This window comes from Lampetra planeri, chromosome 58 (genome assembly GCF_965212315.1).
Source record: "Lampetra planeri chromosome 58, kcLamPlan1.2.h2, whole genome shotgun sequence".
NCBI lineage: Eukaryota > Metazoa > Chordata > Hyperoartia > Petromyzontiformes > Petromyzontidae > Lampetra > Lampetra planeri.
Window position 1 is genome coordinate 3,180,251 of NC_136164.1, and position 21,490 is coordinate 3,201,740.

The 21,490-nt window shown below is 57.8% G+C and overlaps 1 protein-coding gene across 1 annotated transcript in view; it reads right to left on the bottom strand.

Moving 5' to 3' along the window:
* Window positions 1-21,490, bottom strand: part of RNF213 (ring finger protein 213) — a 70,960-nt gene that overhangs the window by 42,955 nt on the left and 6,515 nt on the right. Inside the window, exons 6-25 of the mRNA XM_078618576.1 lie at window positions 20,903-21,019; window positions 19,080-19,246; window positions 17,623-17,870; window positions 16,526-16,744; window positions 16,079-16,307; window positions 14,967-15,025; window positions 14,247-14,445; window positions 13,357-13,515; window positions 12,390-12,488; window positions 11,188-11,310; window positions 9,418-9,604; window positions 7,958-8,125; window positions 7,256-7,399; window positions 5,358-5,977; window positions 4,466-4,622; window positions 3,607-3,824; window positions 3,016-3,159; window positions 2,408-2,584; window positions 758-1,915; window positions 99-486 (exon numbers count right to left, since the gene is read on the bottom strand). Coding sequence (XP_078474702.1) covers window positions 99-486; window positions 758-1,915; window positions 2,408-2,584; window positions 3,016-3,159; window positions 3,607-3,824; window positions 4,466-4,622; window positions 5,358-5,977; window positions 7,256-7,399; window positions 7,958-8,125; window positions 9,418-9,604; window positions 11,188-11,310; window positions 12,390-12,488; window positions 13,357-13,515; window positions 14,247-14,445; window positions 14,967-15,025; window positions 16,079-16,307; window positions 16,526-16,744; window positions 17,623-17,870; window positions 19,080-19,246; window positions 20,903-21,019 — 4,980 coding nt within the window. The remainder of the gene's footprint in view (window positions 1-98; window positions 487-757; window positions 1,916-2,407; window positions 2,585-3,015; window positions 3,160-3,606; window positions 3,825-4,465; window positions 4,623-5,357; window positions 5,978-7,255; window positions 7,400-7,957; window positions 8,126-9,417; window positions 9,605-11,187; window positions 11,311-12,389; window positions 12,489-13,356; window positions 13,516-14,246; window positions 14,446-14,966; window positions 15,026-16,078; window positions 16,308-16,525; window positions 16,745-17,622; window positions 17,871-19,079; window positions 19,247-20,902; window positions 21,020-21,490) is intronic.

Consider the following 21,490-nt stretch of genomic DNA (forward strand, 5'->3'; position numbering starts at 1 on the left):
AGCACCACGCCCGGCCGTCTTTGTCTCCCTACTGGCCGAGTCAACCTAGGGGAGGAGCCCCAGGATCGGCCGCACGGTCCCGATAGAGAGGAACTCACCGACTCCGGCGCGCCGGGATGTGACGAGCCGCACGCTCACGGGGTCCGAGAAGACGCGGGCGGGCGAGCGCTCGTTCCGGGGCGCCGTGAAGTGGCGCCGCAGGTACCGGCGCAGCTCGTCGGCGGGCGCCAGCGGGAAGGCGCCAACGCGGTAGCGGCCGAAAGAGGAGGCGGCGTAGCGATGCTCCCCTGCGGCGCCGCACAGCAGCACCAGGCGGTAGCAGGGGTCGGAGCTGGCGCGCAGGCGCTCGAAGGCCTCCTCGGCCCGCACGCTCGCGTCGTAGCTCAGCAGGTCGGCGTGCACCAGCGAGTAGATCTTGCCCGCTCCGTCTCCCGCGTCGACGCCGTCGCCGCTGTGGCCCAAGGCCCTCCTGAAGAACAGCTCCACCTGCGGGGGAGGCCGGGAGGAGGCTGTCACGGCGAGACGTGGCGGAACGGGACGTGACGGGTCGCGGCCAAGTTCCGGCGCCAAGCCCTGAGGCTCTCCCCTGGCATAGTAGCCCCCAAGAGAGACCCCCTCCGAGGGGTCCCTCCTGGTAGACGGATGGCACGATCTACGTCTATCTACGTGTTTGTCCGCGTGTCTGTCCGCCGTCTGCGTGCCTGTCCGCGTGTATGCCTACGTGTCCGTTTGCGCGTCTGTCCGTGCGTCCCCCCACCTGCTCCGTCGTGGTGTCGGGCGCGCACACCAGCACCTCGTCGCACGTCGGCAGCCGCTCGGCGTCGCCGTGCCGGTAGACGCACAGCGCCGCCGCGTACACCTCCGCCTCGCGGCACACCACCAGGTTGGGCTGCCCCGCCGTCAGCCCCTCCGGCAGCCGGCGCAGCACCGGGCACCGCCCGGCGGCGAGTCGCGCCAGCGCCCGCCCCAGCTCCCCCACGCCGAGGTGCCCGTCGGCGCCGCTCTGCGCGAAGCGCCGCCACAGCCGGAGGAGGCGGTCGCCCACGCCCGCCCGCTCGTCGTCGGCGTCGTCGTCGTCGCCGGACGGAAGGAGGGAAGGGCAGGGGAGGCCGGAGGCGGCGGCCGCGGCTTCGCGGTCCGCCTCTTCGGCCGCCGCGACGGCGCCGTCGAACGCCCGGCTGAGCGCCGCGACGCTGTCGCGGCGCTGCAGGTTGCCGAAGACCCAGGCGATGAGGTCGCGCTCGAACGTGGGCCCCAGCTCCTGCACCGCCGCCTTCGCCGCCGCCTCCTCCACGTCCTGGTCCACGAGCGCCTTGACGGCGCCCAGCAGCCGGCTCGCTCGGGAGGACGACGACGACGACGAGGAGGAGGAGGAGGAGAGCGGGGCGGGCGACGAAGGGGAGCGCGACGGATCGCCGCCGGCCACGGCCCCGACTCTCGCCGACGGCGCCGCCCGTTCCGAGTGGAGGAGAGCGCGAGCGACGTGCTCGGCCGTGCAGTCCTCCCTGATGAAGGACAGCAGCGTGAGGGCCGCCACGCCCGGCGACGCGCCCGCCCCGCCACGGCCCCCGGCGCCGGCCGTCCGCCCCGCCAGCGCGCCCAGCTCGGAGCGCAGCAGCACCAGCTGCTCGGCCGTGTAGAGGTTGAGGTGGTAGAAGTCGCGCCGCTTGTCCTCCACGTAGGCCTTCCACTCGGCCAGGCAGCGATCCATGGCGCGGCACAGCGGCCGCAGCTCGTCGCCCGCGCCGCCCATGGCGTGCAGGTGGGGGACGCCGCGCAGGCCGAAGTCGACGATGGCGCACACCGTGCTGCCCGGGGCGCAGAACACCTGCGCCGTCCAGCGGCGGAAGAGGACGCTGCCGGCCGAGTGCAGCTGCAGGTAGAGCTCGGCGAGCCGCAACACGTTGCCGAAGACCTGCGCGCACACACACACACACGCAAGCGTGAGTGTGTGTGTGTAGAACGTACGTAGCCAACCGTGTTATAATCGGAGGTGAGGGGGGAACGACAACAAACTAAACACAAAAAGTGCTGCTGAAGCGTTTTCAATCTAAATGTAACAGATGATGGCGATGTGTGCGTGGCTTTGTCGAGATAAATGTGGCGAGATGATGTGAAAAGGTTTCATGTTTTGCCATGAGTACGTGTGGTTAATGTAGACTTGATGCCTGGCAAAATGGTATTTATTTAGTGTTTGAACATCTTAACACCGCCAGAAAGGGTAAACCCTATTCTTATATTTTGTGTACTTTGATACTGGCAAAAAAGTCCCACAGAGCTGCGATGATGATGATGAGAAAGACAATGACGGTGGGTGTGTGTGTGAGAGATGTGCCCTGAGCGAACATCTGAGACAATGACGACGATGACGGTGTGTCTTTGCGAGACGTTGGCAAGTAGATCTGACCTCGGAGAAGCGCTCGATCTCCTCCTTGCCCTGCTCCCGCTGCCCGGCTATGAGCATGAGCTTGCTCTGCAGCTCCTTGACCTCGCCGAGGCCATAGACGCGCTGCTCCCTGAGGTCCCCGCCGCCGTCGACCGCCGCCGCCGGCACCACGAGCTTCAGCACCGAGTCCATCGTGGGCTGCGGGGAGAGGCAACGCCGCGGCCGTCGCGTTTGTCGGAGCGTCGCCACCACCCCCCCCCCCCCCATCCAGGGCTGGGCCAACGTCCTCGACAAAGAGGGCCGGGCCCCGGGGGCACGCCGACGGCCCCTCTCCAGTTTACGGAACCCATCGCGGCCTGCTACGCCGGCGTTGGAAAGTCCCGCGCGGTACGTACTGCGCGTACGTCCAACTTCTTTCGCGCCGTATGTAGCCAACCGTGCCGATCGGAGGTGCGGGGGAAGGACGACGAGGCCAGACACAACAGCGATGGCAGAAGTTCTAAAAGAAGCAATTTCCACCCCGGGTGAACGGCGAGGCCGCTGGGTGCCCGCCCCCCGTCTCGCTGGCACGAGCACCGTTCGCCCGCTCGGCCGGCCGGTCGGCCGGTGACGCGGCCCCACTGACTCACCTTGCTGCCCGTGGGGAAGACGGCGCCGACCTGGTAGACGCCGCAGGCGTTGACGGCCGTGGCGAGGGACAGCGAGGACTTCTCCACCGAGCCGTGGCTCTCGTGCACCGTGCGCAACCACGAGAGGTGGCGCGCCGAGTCTTCCTGCGCGCCGACGGCGAGAGGTCGGGACGCGGGCGGTTATCACACGGACAGTCATCACACAGACAGTCATCACATGGGTGGTCACACGGGCAGTCACATGGGTGGTCGTCACAAGCGCAGTCACACAGGCGGTCACACAGGCAGTCATCACACAGACAGTCATCACATGGGTGGTCACACGGGCAGTCACATGGGTGGTCATCACAAGAGCAGTCACACGGGCGGTTACACAGGCAGTCATCGCACGGGCCACAGCGGGACAGTCACGGTCGCGGGATGTTAACTCCAAATATACAGCAGGCATCAGGGTCGGGATCGAAAGCACAAACTTCCTCCATACCAGGCGAGGCAGTAAACATCTCGCCACTGGAGCGAGATGTTAACGACCTCCCGCACGACCATCCGACCCGTGCGGAGCCGTGCCGGGGGGCGGACCAGCGGACGCACCAGTTTCTTGGGCAGGTTGCGGTCCCTCTCCAGCGCCTTCCACAGCTTGCCGAGCGCCTGGTGGAAGTCGGCGAAGTTGGCGGAGGGCGGCAGCTCGTAGAGCAGCGAGGAGAAGCCCTGCACGGCGTCGTGGAAGAAGGCGACGCGGTCCACGTCGGCGTCGTTCTCCCCCGCCGAGATGGACGCCAGGTCCACAAACACCTTGAGCTCGCTCAGCTCTACCGGGGGGAGGGGGGGGGAGATGGCGGCGGTGACACGGGGAGACTCGCGAACGTGACGCGCGACACCGCGGCCACAGCACAACATCGGCACAGAGACGAGTACAGAAACTTACACAGAGACCAATAGACTACTCACATAGAGACCCATAGCACCACATAGAGACCTATAGACTACTCACATAAAACCCATAAACTACTCACACAGAGACCCATAGACTACTCATATGGAGACCTGTAAACTACTCACATGGAGACCTTAGACCCACAGACTCACAAATAGCTATATAGCACCACGAAGAGACCCACAGACTCACCGAAAATTCCCCGCACCTCCGATTAGCATGGTTGGCTACGTACGGTGCAAAAGAAGTTCAAGATACAAACTACTATACACGACACTACTACACTACTGTACACTAGACTATACACTCCAATTAGTACGGTTGGCTACGTACTATGCGAAAGAAGTTAAATATACGTTGATTAAAAAAAAAGAATCTGTGAGATGGAATTGAGCGAGTTTGTGAGAACGTGAGAAACAGGGTTATGGCAAGGAGAGTCGACGAGCAAGAGGAATGAATGAAGAGGCGGGCGGGCGGGCAGGCGCGCGGACCGAACGGGCAACGTCGCGCACTCACTCCCGACGGACTCGCGGACCCATCTGATGAAGTCCCGGCTGCGCGCGAGCACGTCCAGGCAGTCGATGCCTCTCTTGTCGATCCCGGCCAGGATATTCTTGGCATTCACCAGAGTCCTGGTGATGCACTTCAACTGCTTCTCCTTCAAACTCTCATCCTGCCAAGTGCACACGAGACACGCCAGACCAAGGCAAAGATCCCCCACGTCGGCATTTTAACAGGCGGTTGGGGCAAGTGCTGTTAGCTAGGAGCGGGGCCCGGCCGCCTTTGTCTCCCCAGTGGCGTCAGGTACGCGGTTAAGGCTGAGCAGACCTAAAGGAGACCAAGGAGCAGTGCAAATATTCACAACTATCATTGGACTCAAGCGGGAATCGAACTCAAAAAGAGAAAGATCCCCCGTATAGCCTTAACAGACTGTTGGGGCAAGTGCTGTTAGCGGCACACGAGGGGGTGGGTGGCCAGCACCACGCCCGGCCACCTTTGTCTCCCCGTGGCGATGTTAACTACACGCCACACCAAGGACTCGCTCACTAGCACACTCGCACAGACGCCCGTCATCACGTCCCTTAGCCACGAGTCCTCTTCCATCCTCAACTCGTGCAGGACACACAACAATCGTGCGGTTGTTCATTCTGCCGCTCCTCGTCACCCAATCAGTCGTCCACGTATTCAACCGGCCATCCTATCAGCGGGCTTCTGGTTATCCGCCTTTAGTCACGCGCCGCCGCAGACATCCTCGGGATTTGAGGCTCTTCCACCGCGATCAGCCTAAGCGCTCAGAAGCACGTAAACCATTCGGACCACCGACACAATCACCGATCGATCGCAGTCGTCGATTCAGCGACGGCGTTCGGGCGCCGGGCTTGCCTCTCCCGCGGCGCTCGCCACTCACCAGGTCGGTGAGCGAGTCCAGAACCGAGAAATCCCCGGCGAGGCCCAGAGCGTCCTTCGCTCGCTTCACCGCGCCGGCCGCCTCCGTGGCCAGGCCCAGCTCGCGGAAGTCCGCGATCTGCTCCGCTCGCTCCTCCACCCACGACGTCTCCCGCGCGGCGGCGACGCCGTCGCCCACCGCCGCCAGCAGCAGCCGCAGCTCCTTCTCAAGGTTGGCCACGGCGGGGGCCCGCGCCGCGCCCCCGGCGAACGCGGGGGCGAACAGCCGGCGCGCGTCGTCGAGCGGGACGGCGCCGGCGCGCACGGCGCCCAGCAGCGAGCGCAGGCGCTGCACGCAGGGCGCCCACGTCGCGACGCGCAGGCGCTCCAGGGGCACGGGCGCCGCCGACGACGCCGCACGGGCGCAGGCCTTCCAGAGGCTGTCAAAGAGCCAGCTGCGCTCCAGCCGGGAGAACTGGCGCGCCATCGCGCGCAGCTCGTCCGTCAGGCCGAAGCCGGTGACCTGCGGCGTGCGGGCGAGGGCCTCCGCGTCGAGCCGCCCCGGGTCGACCCGCACGACGGCGTCCAGGCGGCAGTCGCTGCGGTCGGACCGACACAGGCGTTCCAACGGCTCCACGTCCACTGGAAGGGGCGGCCCGCGTGGGTTAAAGTGGATTTTTTTTTTATCGTAAGAATAAAAACATTTCTTATTTATAATGATATTTAAATAATAATAAAAATTTAAATAAAAAATTTCGATCGTAATTATGAAAAGTAAATAATAACATGACTCATGTTATAACAACTTAAATTACACAAATAAAATATGTCAAAGACCCGTATGAGCATAGCCTGAGCCAGCATGGTAACGGGCGGCCGTGACGTGTGGTTGTGACGTGTGGCTGTGACGTGTGGTTGTGACGTGTGGTTGTGACGTGTGGTTGTGACGTGGTTGTGACGTGTGGCTGTGACGTGTGGCTGTGACGTGTGGTTGTGACGTGTGGTTGTGACGTGTGGTTGTGACGTGTGGCTGTGACGGGTGGTTGTGACGTGTGGTTGTGACGTGTGGTTGTGACGTGTGGTTGTGACGTGTGGCTGTGACGGGTAGTTGTGACGTGTGGTTGTGACGTGTGGCTGTGACGTCTGGCTGTGACGTGTGGTTGTGACGTGTGGTTGTGACGTGTGGTTGTGACGTGTGGTTGTGACGTGTGGTTGTGATGTGTGGTTGTGACGTGTGGTTGTGACGTGTGATTGTGACAGGTGGTTGTGACGTGTGGTTGTGACGTGTGGTTGTGACGGGTGGCTGTGACGTGTGGTTGTGACGTGTGGTTGTGACGTGTGGTTGTGACGTGTGGTTGTGACGTGGTTGTGACGTGTGGCTGTGACGGGTGGCTGTGACGTGTGGTTGTGACGTGTGGTTGTGACGTGTGGTTGTGACGGGCGGCTGTGACGGGCGACTGTAGCGGGTGGCTCCTTTTGATTGGCCTACACCTCGTCTCCCCAACCACCGGTGTTAGACCAGAAAACAACGCCAAAAGGCTCCTATAGTTACCAACGGTAGTGTGGGAGAGCGCACACACAATCTAACAACTGGGTTATGCCCAACGTCTGTGTGTGGCGATCCGCTGCTGGCTCACAGGCCACGCCACGTGCAGCGGCGTAGCAACCACTACCACCGCTACCACCACCACCCCCACCATCACCGCCGCCACCGCCGCCACCACCACCCCCACCACCGCCACCACCGCCACCACCGCCGCCACCACAACCATCACCACCACCGCCCCCACCGCCGCCCCCACCGCCGCCACCACAACCATCACCGCCGACACCACCGAGGCCGCCCAGCATAACCCAGCAGCGTATAGACCACGGCTGGCGACGACCGAGCGAGATCGGAGGGCGATGAAAGACGCGGACCTGTGAGGAACTCCTGGACCGTGCGACACAAGTTGAGCAAGGCCTGCACGCTGCGAGCCTCCTCGTCTACCGCCTTCACCGCCCGCTGCCTCGCGTCCAGCACCGCCTCCAAGGTGCTGAGCCCGGGGCTACCGTCCAACGACCCTGAGCAGCGCGGACGAGAGAAGTCGGCGCAGCCTTTCATCACTCCGCTGCCGGATGGAGGCCCCCCCCCGCGCCGCGTGGGCCGTGGTGGAAGGGGGGGGGGCATTGCTCGGCCGTACTTCACCATGTCACTCAGACTCTCATTGTGTCACTCAGACCCTCACTGTGTCAGACTCTCACTGTGTCAGACTCCCACTGTGTCAGACTCCCACTGTGTCAGACTCCCACTGTGTCAGACTCACACTGTGTCACTCAGACTCCCACTGTGTCAGACTCCCACTGTATTAGACTCCCACTGTGTCAGACTCCCACTGTGTCAGACTCCCACTGTGTCAGACTCTCACTGTATCAGACTCCCACTGTGTCACTCAGACTCTCACTGTATCAGACTCCCACTGTGTCAGACTCTCACTGTATCAGACTCCCACTGTGTCACTCAGACTCTCACTGTATCAGACTCCCACTGTGTCAGACTCCCACTGTGTCAGACTCCCACTGTGTCAGACTCCCACTCAGACTCTCACTGTGTCAGACCCTCACTGCTGCAGGGCGTCTCACCCTGCACCCTGCAGAAGGCAACGCGCCGCTCCAGCACGATGCGCAGCAGCCCCAGCTTCACAGAGCCGTCCAGCACGGAGTGCAGCAGCAGCTGCAGCGACGACAGCCCCGACGCCACCAAAATCCTTGCAGCCTCTCCCAGGCTCTCCATGAGCATCTGGCTCGTGCCTGCACACGCACACACGCACGCACGCACACGCACGCACACACAAGCGCACGCACGCGCACGCACGCACACACGCACGCACACGCATGCGCACACGCACGCACACGCATGCCAGGCGAGGTGCACAGTGAGACCACTGGGCGTAGTTGGGAGGCAGTCGCCCTTTAGCAACGGCGGAGGGCGGAGGAGCGACGCTCTATGGGACTATGTGAGTCTACAGATCTCTGTGTGAGTCTACAGGTCTCTTTGAGTCTACGTGTCTCTGTGTGAGTCTCTAGGTCTATGTGTGAGTCTACGGGTCTCAGTGTGAGTCTACAGGTCTCAGTGTGAGTCTACGGGTCTCTATGCGAGTCTACGGGTCTCTGTGTGAGTCTACGGGTCTCTGTGTGAGTCTATGGGTCTCTGTGTGAGTCTACGGGTTATTAGTGTGAGTCTACGGGTCTCCGTGTGAGTCTACGGGTCTCTGTGTGAGTCTACGGGTCTCTGTGTGAGTCTACGGGTTTTGTTGTGAGTCTACGGGTCTCTGTGTGAGTCTACGGGTCTCTGTGTGAGTCTACGTGTCTCTGTGCGAGTTCACGTGTCTCTGTGTGAGTCTACGGGTCTCTGTGTGAGTCTACGGGTCTCTGTGTGACTCTACGGGTCTCTGTGTGACTCTACGGGTTTTGGTATGAGTCTACGGGTCTCTGTGTGAGTCTACGGGTCTCTGTGTGAGTCTACGGGTCTCTGTGTGACTCTACGGGTCTCTGTGTGACTCTACGGGTTTTGGTGTGAGTCTACGGGTCTCTGTGTGAGTCTACGGGTCTCTGTGTGAGTCTACGGGTCTCTGTGTGAGTCTACGGGTCTCTGTGTGAGTCTACGGGTCTCTGTGTGAGTCTAACGAGCGGAGCTGCCGGGCGGATAACACGCAGCGAAGTGGCACAGTGAGGTACACAGGTGGTGCATCTGTCAGTCGTCTCGGTCGGTCAACCCATGGCACCTGGGCCTGTTCCGTGGCCTCATCCTGCACCGAGCCTGGCACAGCAGTTAACCTATGGCACCTAGGATTGTCAGGTGACATCCTGCACGAGCAGTGTTCTGTGAGGGCCACCACACATTTTATAGCAATGTTGGGTTTCACAGCAGCACGGTGATGATGGTGGAGGGTGTTTTCACATTCGTGTATTGTCGGGGGCCGCACTTAAGGCCACCAGTGGCCGGCGGGCCTTGCCACGAAGGACACCGACGGCCTCAAAGTGCACCTAGCACGGCACAACCCCTGCGGGTGACGTCACGGCCACTCGGCGGCGGTCCCCACCGTGCATCTTGAGGAGGTTGGGCGCGGCGTCCCAGGTGAGGAGGTGCCTCACGACTTCCTCCATCTCCTCGACGTGCCGCCCGCCCCGCCGTGGCCACGCCTGCTCCACGACGCGCGACAGCACCTTGCCGAACGCGCGGAGGTCGTGCTCCGGCAGCTGCCGAACCAGATCCTCCTCCCGCTTGTTCTGCACCAAGCACAACAACATCAAGACAACGATCCACTACCCCCCCCCACCCCTGCCGTGTAGCCTGAACACACCGCTGGGGCAAGCGATGTTAGCGAGCGGCTCCGAAGGCCGGCACGGCGCACCACGGGGTGGGTGGCCAGTCGCCACGCCCGGCCGCCTTTGTCTCCCCAGTGGCGACGTTTACTACAGACCGCACTGGGCTGAGTCGACCTAGGAGAGGTCCAGGATCGGTTCGTGTTGGCCGTGAGACGGAATTGAACTCGGGCTGTTGGGTTGGTAGCGCAGCGCGCTAACCGCTACGCTACCGTTCACCACACGCGCACGCATGCGCGTGCAACACACGAGACAAAGATCCCCTGTGTTGCCTTAACAGACTGTTGGGGCGAGCGCACCTATGAAGGCCGGCACGGCACACGAGGGGGGCGGGTGGCCAGCACCACGCCCGGCCGCCTGTCTCCCCAGTGGCGACGTTCACACACCGCACCGGGTACTCGTTTGAAGCCGAGTCGACTTAGGGGAGGCGCAGCATCGGTCCGGATAATCGTCACCGGCGTTGGTGGTGGCCGAGCGCTGCGCCACCGCTCCCCCCACGCGACATCGCACGTCGTCTGCTTCACGCGTCCGCCTCTCCAGACGTTTCCTTAACGAACCGTCAGCCGCACCAGCGGCCGTCGTGGGAGCGCGAAACTTTCAGCAGCATCGCTTCAGGACGAGCAAAGCCTGGACCGGTTTCGACGCGCGGTGCCTTATCAGCAGTCAGCCTTTATTCAGTCAATGCTGGGGAACTTCGGAGCTATAGGCAAGGACCCTCCCCGAATGATACGGGGTCCTGAATTGACCCGAAATGATACAATAATATATAATAATTACATAATGACGCTAGTCATTATTGAGTTGCGTGGCGTGATTGGTGTTCGAGGCAGCTGTCAGAATCATGCTCTTTTCACAATCCTTCTCTACTCGGAGCACTAAAAGCAATCCGCTTTTATACGTCGAGATAATGTATTTTGCAGAGGTGGGACAAAGTCATTGTTATGCAAGTCCAAGTCGAGTCGCAAGTCATCAAATTCATGACTCGAGTCTGACTCGAGTCCAAGTCACATGACTCGAGTCCACACCTCTGGTATTTTGTGAGTTTTTGTTTTATATTCTCAAGGATTTAAAGATTATTCTGGCGAAATAATTACATTAATAATAGGAGTACAAATTGAAAAGTTAAGAGAGATTTTTAATGAGCTGTGGTCAGTCTCCTGTACTAATTATTCCCACCTCTTTGGTGTCGCTATTATCATATATATTTTTTATCATTTAACGTCTGACCTTTCAATTCAATTCAATGGAAAATCCCGTGTAGCCAGTTACCCAGCTATAGTTTCGGTGGCGACGGCGCGCGGCCACGAACGACAGAGTTATCGTTGGGGTGACTGCGACCGAGCCCGGCCAGCAGCCAGCCAGGAAACTCGAGGCATGGATTGTCACTGACAGTGGCAGCGGTCGTAGTACGACGACGACTGAGGGATGCACAGAAGGATGGATGAGGGATGCACGGATGACGGCGGCGTGCAGCTGGCCCACGTCACCTGGCAGATGATGTGAATGACGTCCAGCGCCGTGGTCTCGAGGCAGCTGCACAGGGCAGGGTGCAGGGCCGCCGACCTGGTGTCTGCGTGGCAGTACACCTCCACCTGCCGCTGGGGCGTCTCCTGCACGCGGAACACGACTCGGTGTCATTCTGTGTGGGTCTACGGGTCTCCGTGTGGGTCTACGGGTCTCCGTGTGAGTCTACGGGTCTCTGTGTGGGTCTACGGGTCTCCGTGTGAGTCTACGGGTCTCTGTGTGGGTCTACGGGTCTCCGTGTGGGTCTACGGGTCTCTGTGTGGGTCTACGGGTCTCCGTGTGGGTCTACGGGTCTCCGTGTGAGTCTACGGGTCTCTGTGTGGGTCTACGGGTCTCCGTGTGGGTCTACGGGTCTCCGTGTGAGTCTACGGGTCTCTGTGTGGGTCTACGGGTCTCCGTGTGAGTCTACGGGTCTCTGTGTGGGTCTACGGGTCTCTGTGTGGGTCTACGGGTCTCCGTGTGGGTCTACGGGTCTCCGTGTGAGTCTATAGGTCTCTGTGTGGGTCTACTGGTCTCTGTGTGAGTCTACGGGTCTCTGTGTGGGTCTACGGGTTTCTGTGTGAGTCTACGGGTCTCTGTGTCAGATGATAATTGATTTTTTACCCTTTTATCTGGCAACAAAACTGACACCGTTTTTACAAGGAGTCATGTTTGCATTGACCACAATACCTGCAGTTGGAATGCAAACAAAAAACACAACTATGATAATGTATGCACTGTCCTTGTGTTTTTTGTTTGCATTCCGACCGCAGGTATTGTGGTCAATGCAAACATGACTCCTTGTAAAAAAAAGGTGTCAGTTTTGTTGCCAGATAAAAGGGCAAAAAAACTATTCTCATATTTTGCTACTGGCAAAGGAGGTTTCAATGGTGTCTCTGTGTCAGTCTATGGGTTTTTTGTGCCAGCCTATGGGTCTCTGTGTGAGTCTGTGGGCCTCCGTATGAATCTGTGGGTCTTCGTGCGAGTCGATGGGTCGATGTGCCAGTCTATGGGTCAGTGTGCGCAGGGGATAGGGAAGGGTAGCGGAGGGGCGCGGGGGGAGGGAAGCGGAAGAAAGTGGGCGACGTGGAAGAGGCGAGGCCTTGAGAGAGGAGAGGAGGGCGCCGCTGGATGTAACCGTCTCCGCTGCCCGAGGAGCGGGTGGGAGGCTGGGGCAGCGGCGTACCCGGGCCATGCGCTCACGGACGGCCTGCAAGAGCCAGGCGGTCCACAGCGCATCGAGCTCCGCGTCTCCGAAAGACGCCGCCAGGTACTTGCTCCAGGTCTGTGAACCACGCGCACACACAAAGACTAAGATACCCCGCATAGCCTTAACAATGCTGTTAGCGAGCACCTACGCAGGACGGCACGGCACACGAGGGGGTGGGTGGCCAGCACCACGCCCTGCCGCCTTTGTCTCTCTAGTGACGATGTTTACACACCGCACCGGATACTCATTTGAGGCTGGGTGGACCGATCGGAGGCCCAGGACCGGTTCAGATAATCGTCATTGGTGTTGGCTGTAGCAGGAATCGAACTTTGGTCGCCGTGTTTGTAGTGCAGTTGCGCTAACCATTACACACAAGCATAGATACACATACACCCATACAGACAAACACACATACACGCAGACATGTAGACCAAAGATCCCCCATATAGCCTTTCACAGACTGCTGGGTCAAGTGCTGTTAGTCGAGCAGCAGCACCTAAGGAGCCGAGTGGCGGTGGTGGCTACTCTGCTGCTGCTGCACGTGGCTGCCTGTAGTCCAGCGCTGTGGAGGCGACAGCAGCGAGGGTTGGTGGATCACAGCACAGATGACTAAATGTTGCGTCGAGGAGGAGCTGTACCCCGGCTTGCCAGCAGAGTGTGGGATAGAGTGTTGCACCCTCGCGCAAGGCATGGGCTTTCTTCGAAGGGTGCTCCGGTTTGCTCCCACACGTCTAAGAAACACTCGCGAATTGTCTAAAAACGTCTTGATGCGGAGATAACCGCAGAGCCACTGTTGGTGCCAGCTCACCGCCTGGCAGCCTTCCAGCTTGGTCTGTGGTTCCTCAGCGATTGTGAGACGTATTTACTGTACGTTGAACTTCTTTCGCACCGTACGTAGCTATCCGTGCTAATCGAAGCTACGGGGGAAAACACAAAAACTAACCTCGAACTCCAACGTGTCTTCGAACTTCAGGTTATTGGCGCTGGAATCCAGGAGACGTGGGGGGAAGATTCCCACAACGCACGACACTGCCTTCCGCAGAACATCCTCGCATGAGGAGGCCGGCAACATGGCCGCCTTGCCGCCCTCCTCCGAGAGTCCCTGCAGACGCCAGTCAAACGCGTGAGAGATTAAACCGTCACGCAAACTCAGGTGGTCATCCTCGCTGCAGCGACTTTTGGCTGGCCATCGAACAAAGACGGTGGTTACCGCATCGCACGGCGCTTTCAGATGCCCTGCTTCTGCTGCCATCTGGAACGCTGATCCTTCCGATATGAGGAAGCCACTGGAGCTATGCACTTTGACATCATCTAGATTGACAAATTAATTTCTTAAGAAGTGATTTTTGTGTTTAGTTTGTTGTCCTTCCCCCGAACCTCCGATGAGCATGGTTGGGTACGTACGAAGCGAAGGATGCTCAACACAAAGACAGACTTACGTACAGATGAGACAGAGGTGAGAGGAGATTCGATATGCGTTTAGGATGCCGGCCGTTGTGGTGCCATCCTACGATCGGCCAATTTGCAGGCACAGATTGGTGAGTCTGCCAAACCACGAGGGATGAGAGGTGGCCCATCGCCCATTCCCTCCCTCTTCCCTCTCCTCGTCCCTCCACTCCATCCCGTCCCTCCCCTGCCGCCCTTCCGTGACCCCCGTGTGCCCTCTGTCACGGTCACTCACTCCTCAACCATCGCGCTGCCCCTTGCCATCTACACCACTCGAATTTTGGGACCGTTTTTAAACTTTGTTATCGAGCGTGCCTTGAGCCGAGGCGCTCTCTGTAAATATCAAATAAGAATCGCCGCATTACGGATTTCGGGGAGGGGGGCTACCGTGGGCCTCTGCGTGTGGGAGCCGCGGGGGGCCGGGGGGCCGCTCAAGCGCAGCACGGCGCCGGCAAAGAGCAGCGCCTTCAGCAGCAGCCGGTGGAGCTCCTCGGCGGGGCCGGGGGAACCGGCGACTTCGCAGCTCAGCTCCACGACGCGCAGCGCCAACTCCGGTGGGACGGCGTCGGCGCCACCAGCCGGGTCGCTGCTCAAATGGGGAGGGGCGGCACCGGTGCATTGGTCACCGTCATCGCCAGGGTGCAAACGCTGGGCTGACGTCATCGCCGTCGTCCTGGTCATCATCACCAACATCGGTCATCACAATCATCCCAACCGTCATCACAAACATCAGTCACCATCACCATTGTCATCGCAGTCATCATTATCGCCACCACCACCATCATCATCATCGTGGCTTGAGATGAAACTCCACGCGTCCGTCAATGACAGTTCTGTGTACGTGGCCTTCTAAGAAAGTTGATAACAACTGTGATTGTGCACGACCACTGCCAACGTGGCAGCAGCAGCATCGCCAGATTATTTATGCCTGCAGCAAGTGCCGATAAAGTGGCGAAACCGGAATGTTTCGCAAAATAGTTATAATTATCTTTACATAGCGTCGGTCATGCATAACTTCATTCCAATCCAATGTCTCCGACACGGCCATTATGACGCCCCCCCCCCCCAATCCCGTGGGGGGCCACTTAGCGACCTCGACAAACTTACCTCCCTCGGTCAACGCCTCCCACCTTGCTCGTCACGATTTCTAAAACCTTCTGCAGAGCCTGTCCGAGCAAAGAGGAAGACACGCAGGATATCGTCGGTGATGAGCAAATCATCGCGTGAGAAGGAACCAGAGAACACTGGAGGAGAAAACCAACCTTACACAAAGACAAAGATCCCCCAAAGTAGCCTTAACAGACTGTTGGGGCAAGTGCTGTTAGCGAGTAGCACCTATGAAGTCCGTCACGGCAGAGGAGGGGGTGGGCGGCCGGCACCACGCCCGGCCGCCTTTGTCTCCCTAGTGGCGATGTTCACACACCGCACCAGGTACTCATTTGAGGCTGAGTCGACCTAGGGGAGGCCCAGGAGCAATTCATTGGTGTTGGCGGGAATCTAATTAAGGTTGCCGGGTTCGTAGTGCAGCGTAGCGCTAAGCACTGTACTACCGCTCCCCTACACACACGCAGGCAAGAGGAGATACCACTCAGAGATGTGCACAGACGGGCTCACGAAACCGCTTGCTGTACTGCCGGTCCCTGGCCACCTGGCAGCTTGAGAGTGATTGGGAGGTTCAGAGACCTGGGGCGGTCACTTGGCCAACGGGCGCGCCTTCGCTGCTTATTGCAGAGGTTCGCCGTTTGAGCCCAGCGGTCTCCCTGGTCAATATTGCGGTGTGGGTAATAACCCTTTCTCGTCCTGATGACGTTCCCATGACGTGCGTGTACACGTCATCGGAACGGAACCAGAAGCAAAACTGAAATAAGATAACTTTATCGGTACCGAGGCTCCCACAAGGCCATGCGGGAGGGCGCGTGGCACAGTTTGGCGCCGGTTATTGCAGAGTGCCGGCGGTCGCGTCGCTACGGTTCTCTGCGGCGAGTAACGTCTTTAAAAACAACGGCGCTGCTGCTGCACCTCTCTAAATACAATGAACGCCGAGCAGCTCGCTCGCTCCGAGATTTGGCAGTGTGAGCGGGACCCCCAGCCCACAGCTCGCAGACATCTCGGAATGGCAAAGGGTGAATCAAACGACACGACTGCTCATCGTCCGATTCTGAGCGCCGGATCACAAGGGCCCGCAGCGGCGCTGTCGTCGGCACTGCGCGCGACCGAACCTGGCTCTCGGTCTTCTTCTGCTGCTGCTGCTGCTGCCGCTGGTGCTGCTGCTGTGTCAGCGCCCGTAGACGGAAGCAGACGTAGCTCACGACGTCCAGCGGGGGCAGCGGCAGCAACTCGAGCAATTCGGGGACGTTGGAGGGGAAGAGGCAGCTGAGCGTGGCGCGCGGGAGGAGCCGGTCCATGTCGAGAAGATGCTTGAACTCCACGAGCAACTCGATCAGGCGTCTGGCAACGGGCACGGCAAAATTAAAATTACAAATATGCAGCAGCAGGCGTCGTCAGGGTCGGGATCGAACCCACAACCTTCCGTATACCAGGCGAGGTAGTTAACATCTCTCCATCGCGGCGCCCGTGATACTGGCGGAGGGCACACCGCGACATCAGCGGCTTTCGGCCCGCGATGACCTCCCGACCCCGGCACGGCCTCGGATGTCGCGCCGTACCTCTTGGTGTCCCTGTTCCTGTAGACGAGTTTGCGCATGTCGCCGTACGCGACGCCCTGCAGGCCGGCCCACGTCCCCTCCGCGTCGAGGCCCTCGACGCCGGGTGTGAAGGGCGCCGCCCTGCCGCTCACAAAGTGCAGCAGCGGCACGGCCAGCAGCCAATCGGGGAAGCCGGCCTTGGCACAGCTGGAGCAGAGGGCTGTGAGTGACGGCACCAGCCTGGGGGCGCGGGCACGCACACGGGGGGGGGGGGGGGGGGGCAGGGGGGGTCAGGGCAGAGTTCTGGGAGGAGATGCTCTCCTCTGCGGCGACGACGCACGGATGACGCTCGCGCGTCCTTGTCTGCTGGCGTATGAGGAGATGTTAACTACCTTGCCTGGTACGCAGGAGGTCGAGGGCTCGATCCCGACCCTGACGCCTTCTGTAATGTGAAGTTTGCGTGTTCTCTCTCTCTGTGGCCGCGTGGATTCGTCTCCGGGTCTTTCAATTTCTCCCTCCACATTTAGAATTTGGGACCAGGTCGCTTCTGAAAAAGAGCTATGTAGCTCAGTGGGCCTTACCTGGTAAAACTAAAAGTTTAGTTTATGTCAATAAGTTTACGTCAATAATAATATAAGAAAGAGGCGCCTTTCACCCGGAGACCATAAGGCACTTGATAAAACCCAACTAAAACAAAGATAAACTATTTTTCATGTTTCTAGGTAAGGCCCACTAAGCTATGTAGCTGACCACAAATGACAGCGCAACAAAGTAGCTTATCTTCAGGAAATTTATAGCAGCCAAATACTCTGAACAAATTAAATAAAAACCGGAGGACCCAAATAAAAATCCACATGATCACAGGGAGAACACGCAAACTCTAAATATACAGCAGGCATCAGGGTCGGGATCGAACCCACGACCTCCTGCGTACCAGGCGAGGTAGTTAACATCTGACCACTGCGGCCTCCTCAACGATGCCCCCGTGTAGGCCTGTCTAGGCTACACGGGGAGATCGTTGTCTGGACCGCCCTGTTCGGCCCCTCGGTGAGTAGGCAGAGGCTTCCGCGGCCCTCGCGCCCAAGTCAAAATCTACGCCACGGGAGCGAGTGACTCGCCAGCTGTTCAGGGAGAGGGCCTGGCAGCGGTCTCTGATGGCGCTCTCGTTCTGGCCGGCGGGCAGAGACAGCATCTGGCAGATGGCCTGCAGCTGGGCGGCGGGAAGGCCGATCTCGTGATCGTGCAGCAGTCGGGCGGCGATCAGCGCCGAGTCCGCCGCGGAGAGAGGCAGGATGCTGGCGGCCGAGTCACGGTCGGTGTGGCTCTTGACGATCTTCACGATGAGATCCGACAACATCTCGTTCACCTGGCAATGCGGGAGGAGGAGGGGGTAGGGGGGGCATACATCACGGTAGAGAATCATTACACAAGTATCAAAGTATTAATAGCTTGGGTTGAGCAGTTATGCAGACTTCAGCCCCTTGCAATACGTAGCAATTTCGTGTTTGAACATCTTAAAACATCCTGTTTTATTGCCAGAAAGGGTAAAACCTATTTACACGTTTTATTCATTTTGATACTGGTTGAGTAACATCGCTGGATGGCACCATGCTGTGGGTGCAGTACCGGCCCTAGAGGGGCACGGCGTGTGGGTGCCGACCGAAGGGGAACGTCGTGTGAGGCCGTGGCACTCTGGCTGACCCGGGAGGACACGTGACCGGTTAAGATAACAGGGGGCCCCCAAGAGGGGGCTGGGGGGTCACGTGATTGGGACTGAGGTCCTCCCAATGGTTCTGAAAGGTGGACGTGGCCGAGGGCGGAGCCGGCCACGCCGCAGAGAATATCAGCCGAGTCCCGAGAGGGATCGTGGTGGTTGTTGTTCATCCCGGGAAAGAAACCCTTCGTCTACGATCTCCCTTCTACGAGTCTTCCAGCACGTGGACCTGGGCAGATGCTGTTGGTCCCGGAGTAACAGTTACGTTATAACTAGTGTAGTTAGCCGGGTGATCACCACCCTAGGTTGTTATTCTGTTAAGGAGAAGTTTTCCCCATGTGCGCTGCCTCCAAAGTCTACGTCTGCGAGTCGGTGAACCCACTACACTGGCAAAAAGGTATCCCATAGATACAAATGTAAGATGATGTTTGTAACGCGCACGGCGTTCTACAGAGACAGAGAGGGTTCGCCAGACACGTGGTAAGGCAGCCGTAACCAGAACATTTCCCAAGCTCTGTGGTCCTATATTGGGATATTGTTTCGTTTGGCCATCACCATTAATATAATTTATTTACAACCCGGCTCAACGTAAATTGAGTTTTCAAGATTGAAAACTAATTTCTTCAGAACTGCTTCTTGTGTTTAGTTTGTTGTCCTTCCCTCGCACCTCGGATTAGCACGGTTGCCTACGTACGCTGCGAAATAAATTCAACATACCATACAAACCCAATCGGAATCTTTATTTATCCTGGAGAAATCCGACGAGCTATGAAGCTCTAAATCACAGATGTCCAGTTGGAGAGGTGGGTCAGAACACAAAGGAACAGGGACAGAGGGAAGCAGGAGGAGGAGGGTAACTACCTGTGCTTTGCCAAACTCCAGATCGACCCAGCGCTTGTGGTACACTTCATGGATCCGGGGGTTACCAAAGCAATGGGTGAACTGCCACAAATGGTTGAAGAAACTCTCCAGATTGTCCGGGGTCCAGGCGCGAAGGTTCCCACAGATCTCCTCCAGGTGCACTCGGCCTGCGCACGACAGAATCAGAATCTCCATTTAGGCTGGAGGAGGAGGAATCCGAAGAGCTATGAAGCTTCTTCTTGGTTCTTTCGGTAAAGTCACGTAGAAGGGAAATAATAAAATAATACAAATAAAACATCATAAAATACAATTCTCACGACGTTTCGGCCACAACGCAAGCAGCCGTCCTCAGGTGAAGAACAGGTCTGTCGGAAAGACAGCGTCTGAATGAACACCACCAAGCTTGGCAGCGTATATTTAAACTGGGTTAGAGGGGGAAGGGCGCCTTGACAAATGAATTTGCATATCAACAGAGGAATTTAGCATATGTATGGAAAATGCAGATATAGGATTAGTCACTACTTGTGGAATGCGTAGGAGGTGGGGGGGGTCTCAAAGTCATATTATGCCCGTGCATTATGTAGGATTAGCAGCAACAAAGGGAGGAGGTAGGGTTAGCAGTAATAGAGGGAAGGGAAAGAAAAAAAAGCTATGAAGCTCTTTGTCACAGATGTCCAGAAGGGGCACCACGGGTCAGCGAGTTACAACAAACGAAGGGTAAAACACCAAACGATGAGAGTACAAAATAGAGAAAAGGTAAGCAGGTCATTATGAATTCGTATAAATAAAGTATACGAGTATAAATCCCTGCCGATTTGTCAACACTGAATGATTACCGCGACATCACGTTTCACGGCACAATTACATTTGTCACAACGCATTGACAATTTAAAAACATATTTTTTTAAACAAATCTATTCTGTGATGAGCAAAGCCCGTCGTAAGAAAACAATTCGCACAGGAAAACATAGGTTTAACAATGCTCTGAGGTGTGCACTGTGTGTTCAAACACTCTAAGCCTTGTGTGTTCTTATTATGATTAGATTAGTTGCTGCATCGCATTCACTACATTTGTGTATTCTTAGGTTTTTTTTTTTTTTCGGTAAAGTCACGTAGAAAGTAAAATAAAATAAAAACAAAAATCACGACGTTTGTGTATGCCTGTTGCACTTGTTTGATTCTCTGCTTTAATCTCTCTAGTTCAGCAGCTCATGGTTCAGACACTCCTCCTCAAATATAAACATTTGAGGTTTGTCTCCCACCCTCCTCTTTAGGTACCGCCACTTCCTATTCATGCCCCACCCCCTTCCTCTTCAGTCCTCACCCCTTAATCTTTAGTTCCTACCCCTTTCTCTTGAGCCCCGCCCATTTCTGTTGAACTCAATGTCTGATTCTTTCAGCCGACTAGTCTCAGAGAATTGCTCAAGTCAATTCAGAAGAGGAGAGGACTATAATTCCACACGCTGTCATTGCCAAGACTAAAAACACTTTTCCATCAGCCAAATGTCACAGGTAACAAAAAAACCTCCGCACGTGCGTCAATAACACTGTGTGAGTGTGTGTGCGCGTGCGTGCCGCCTTAAAATATTAACAACATATTTAAATAGGCGAAGTGTTGGGCAATGGCCGAGAGGTAGCGTCGTCACAGCTCGGCTTCGGAGGTGGAAAAAACGGCACCGGGAGCCTCTCCGCCGAGCCTCGGCAGGCCGGCTCAGGCTCGGCACGGCCCCGGCACGGCTCGGGTTGTACAAATGGAAAAAAGTAGAGGGACAGGGCGGCCGCGACGAGGATCGGCGACGCCAGCGCGGTGGAGGGTGCCCTACCGGCCAGCCTCTTGCCGTTCTGCACGTCCTTGTTCAGATTGAACTTGTCCTTGAAGAACGCGACCAAGCTGCCGGGCGGCGGCGCGCAGATGACGTCGTCGTACTGATGCCACGAGCCTGCGGGGACGGGACGACGACGCGAGTCAGCCTCCGCCACCCCCAGCCCCTCCCCCGTGCGAGCCCGCTATGAGGGTCAAGGCGCAGCCCTGGAGTTACTCGCTTATGCAAACCGCTGGTGGAAGACCCCCCCCCCCCCCCCCGATAACATTTCAATTGCGGAGGATCTGTCTGTGTAGACCTGTCTATGTGGCACTGTCTGTCTGGATCTGTCTGTCTTGACCTGTCTATTTTTTCTCTCTGCACTCTGGGCATCCTCCCACGTGAAAACAAAAACACTCATTAAAACTAAAAAATAAACTATTTCTATTGGACCAGGTAAGGCTCCCTGAGCTATATAGCTCTTTTTTCCAGACGCGACCTTGCCACAAATGATAGCTCAACCAAGTGGTTTATCACGTGGAAATTTTTAGCAGCCAAAATACTTTTAACGCATGTTGATTCTTAATGTGGAGGGAAAAACCGGAGGAC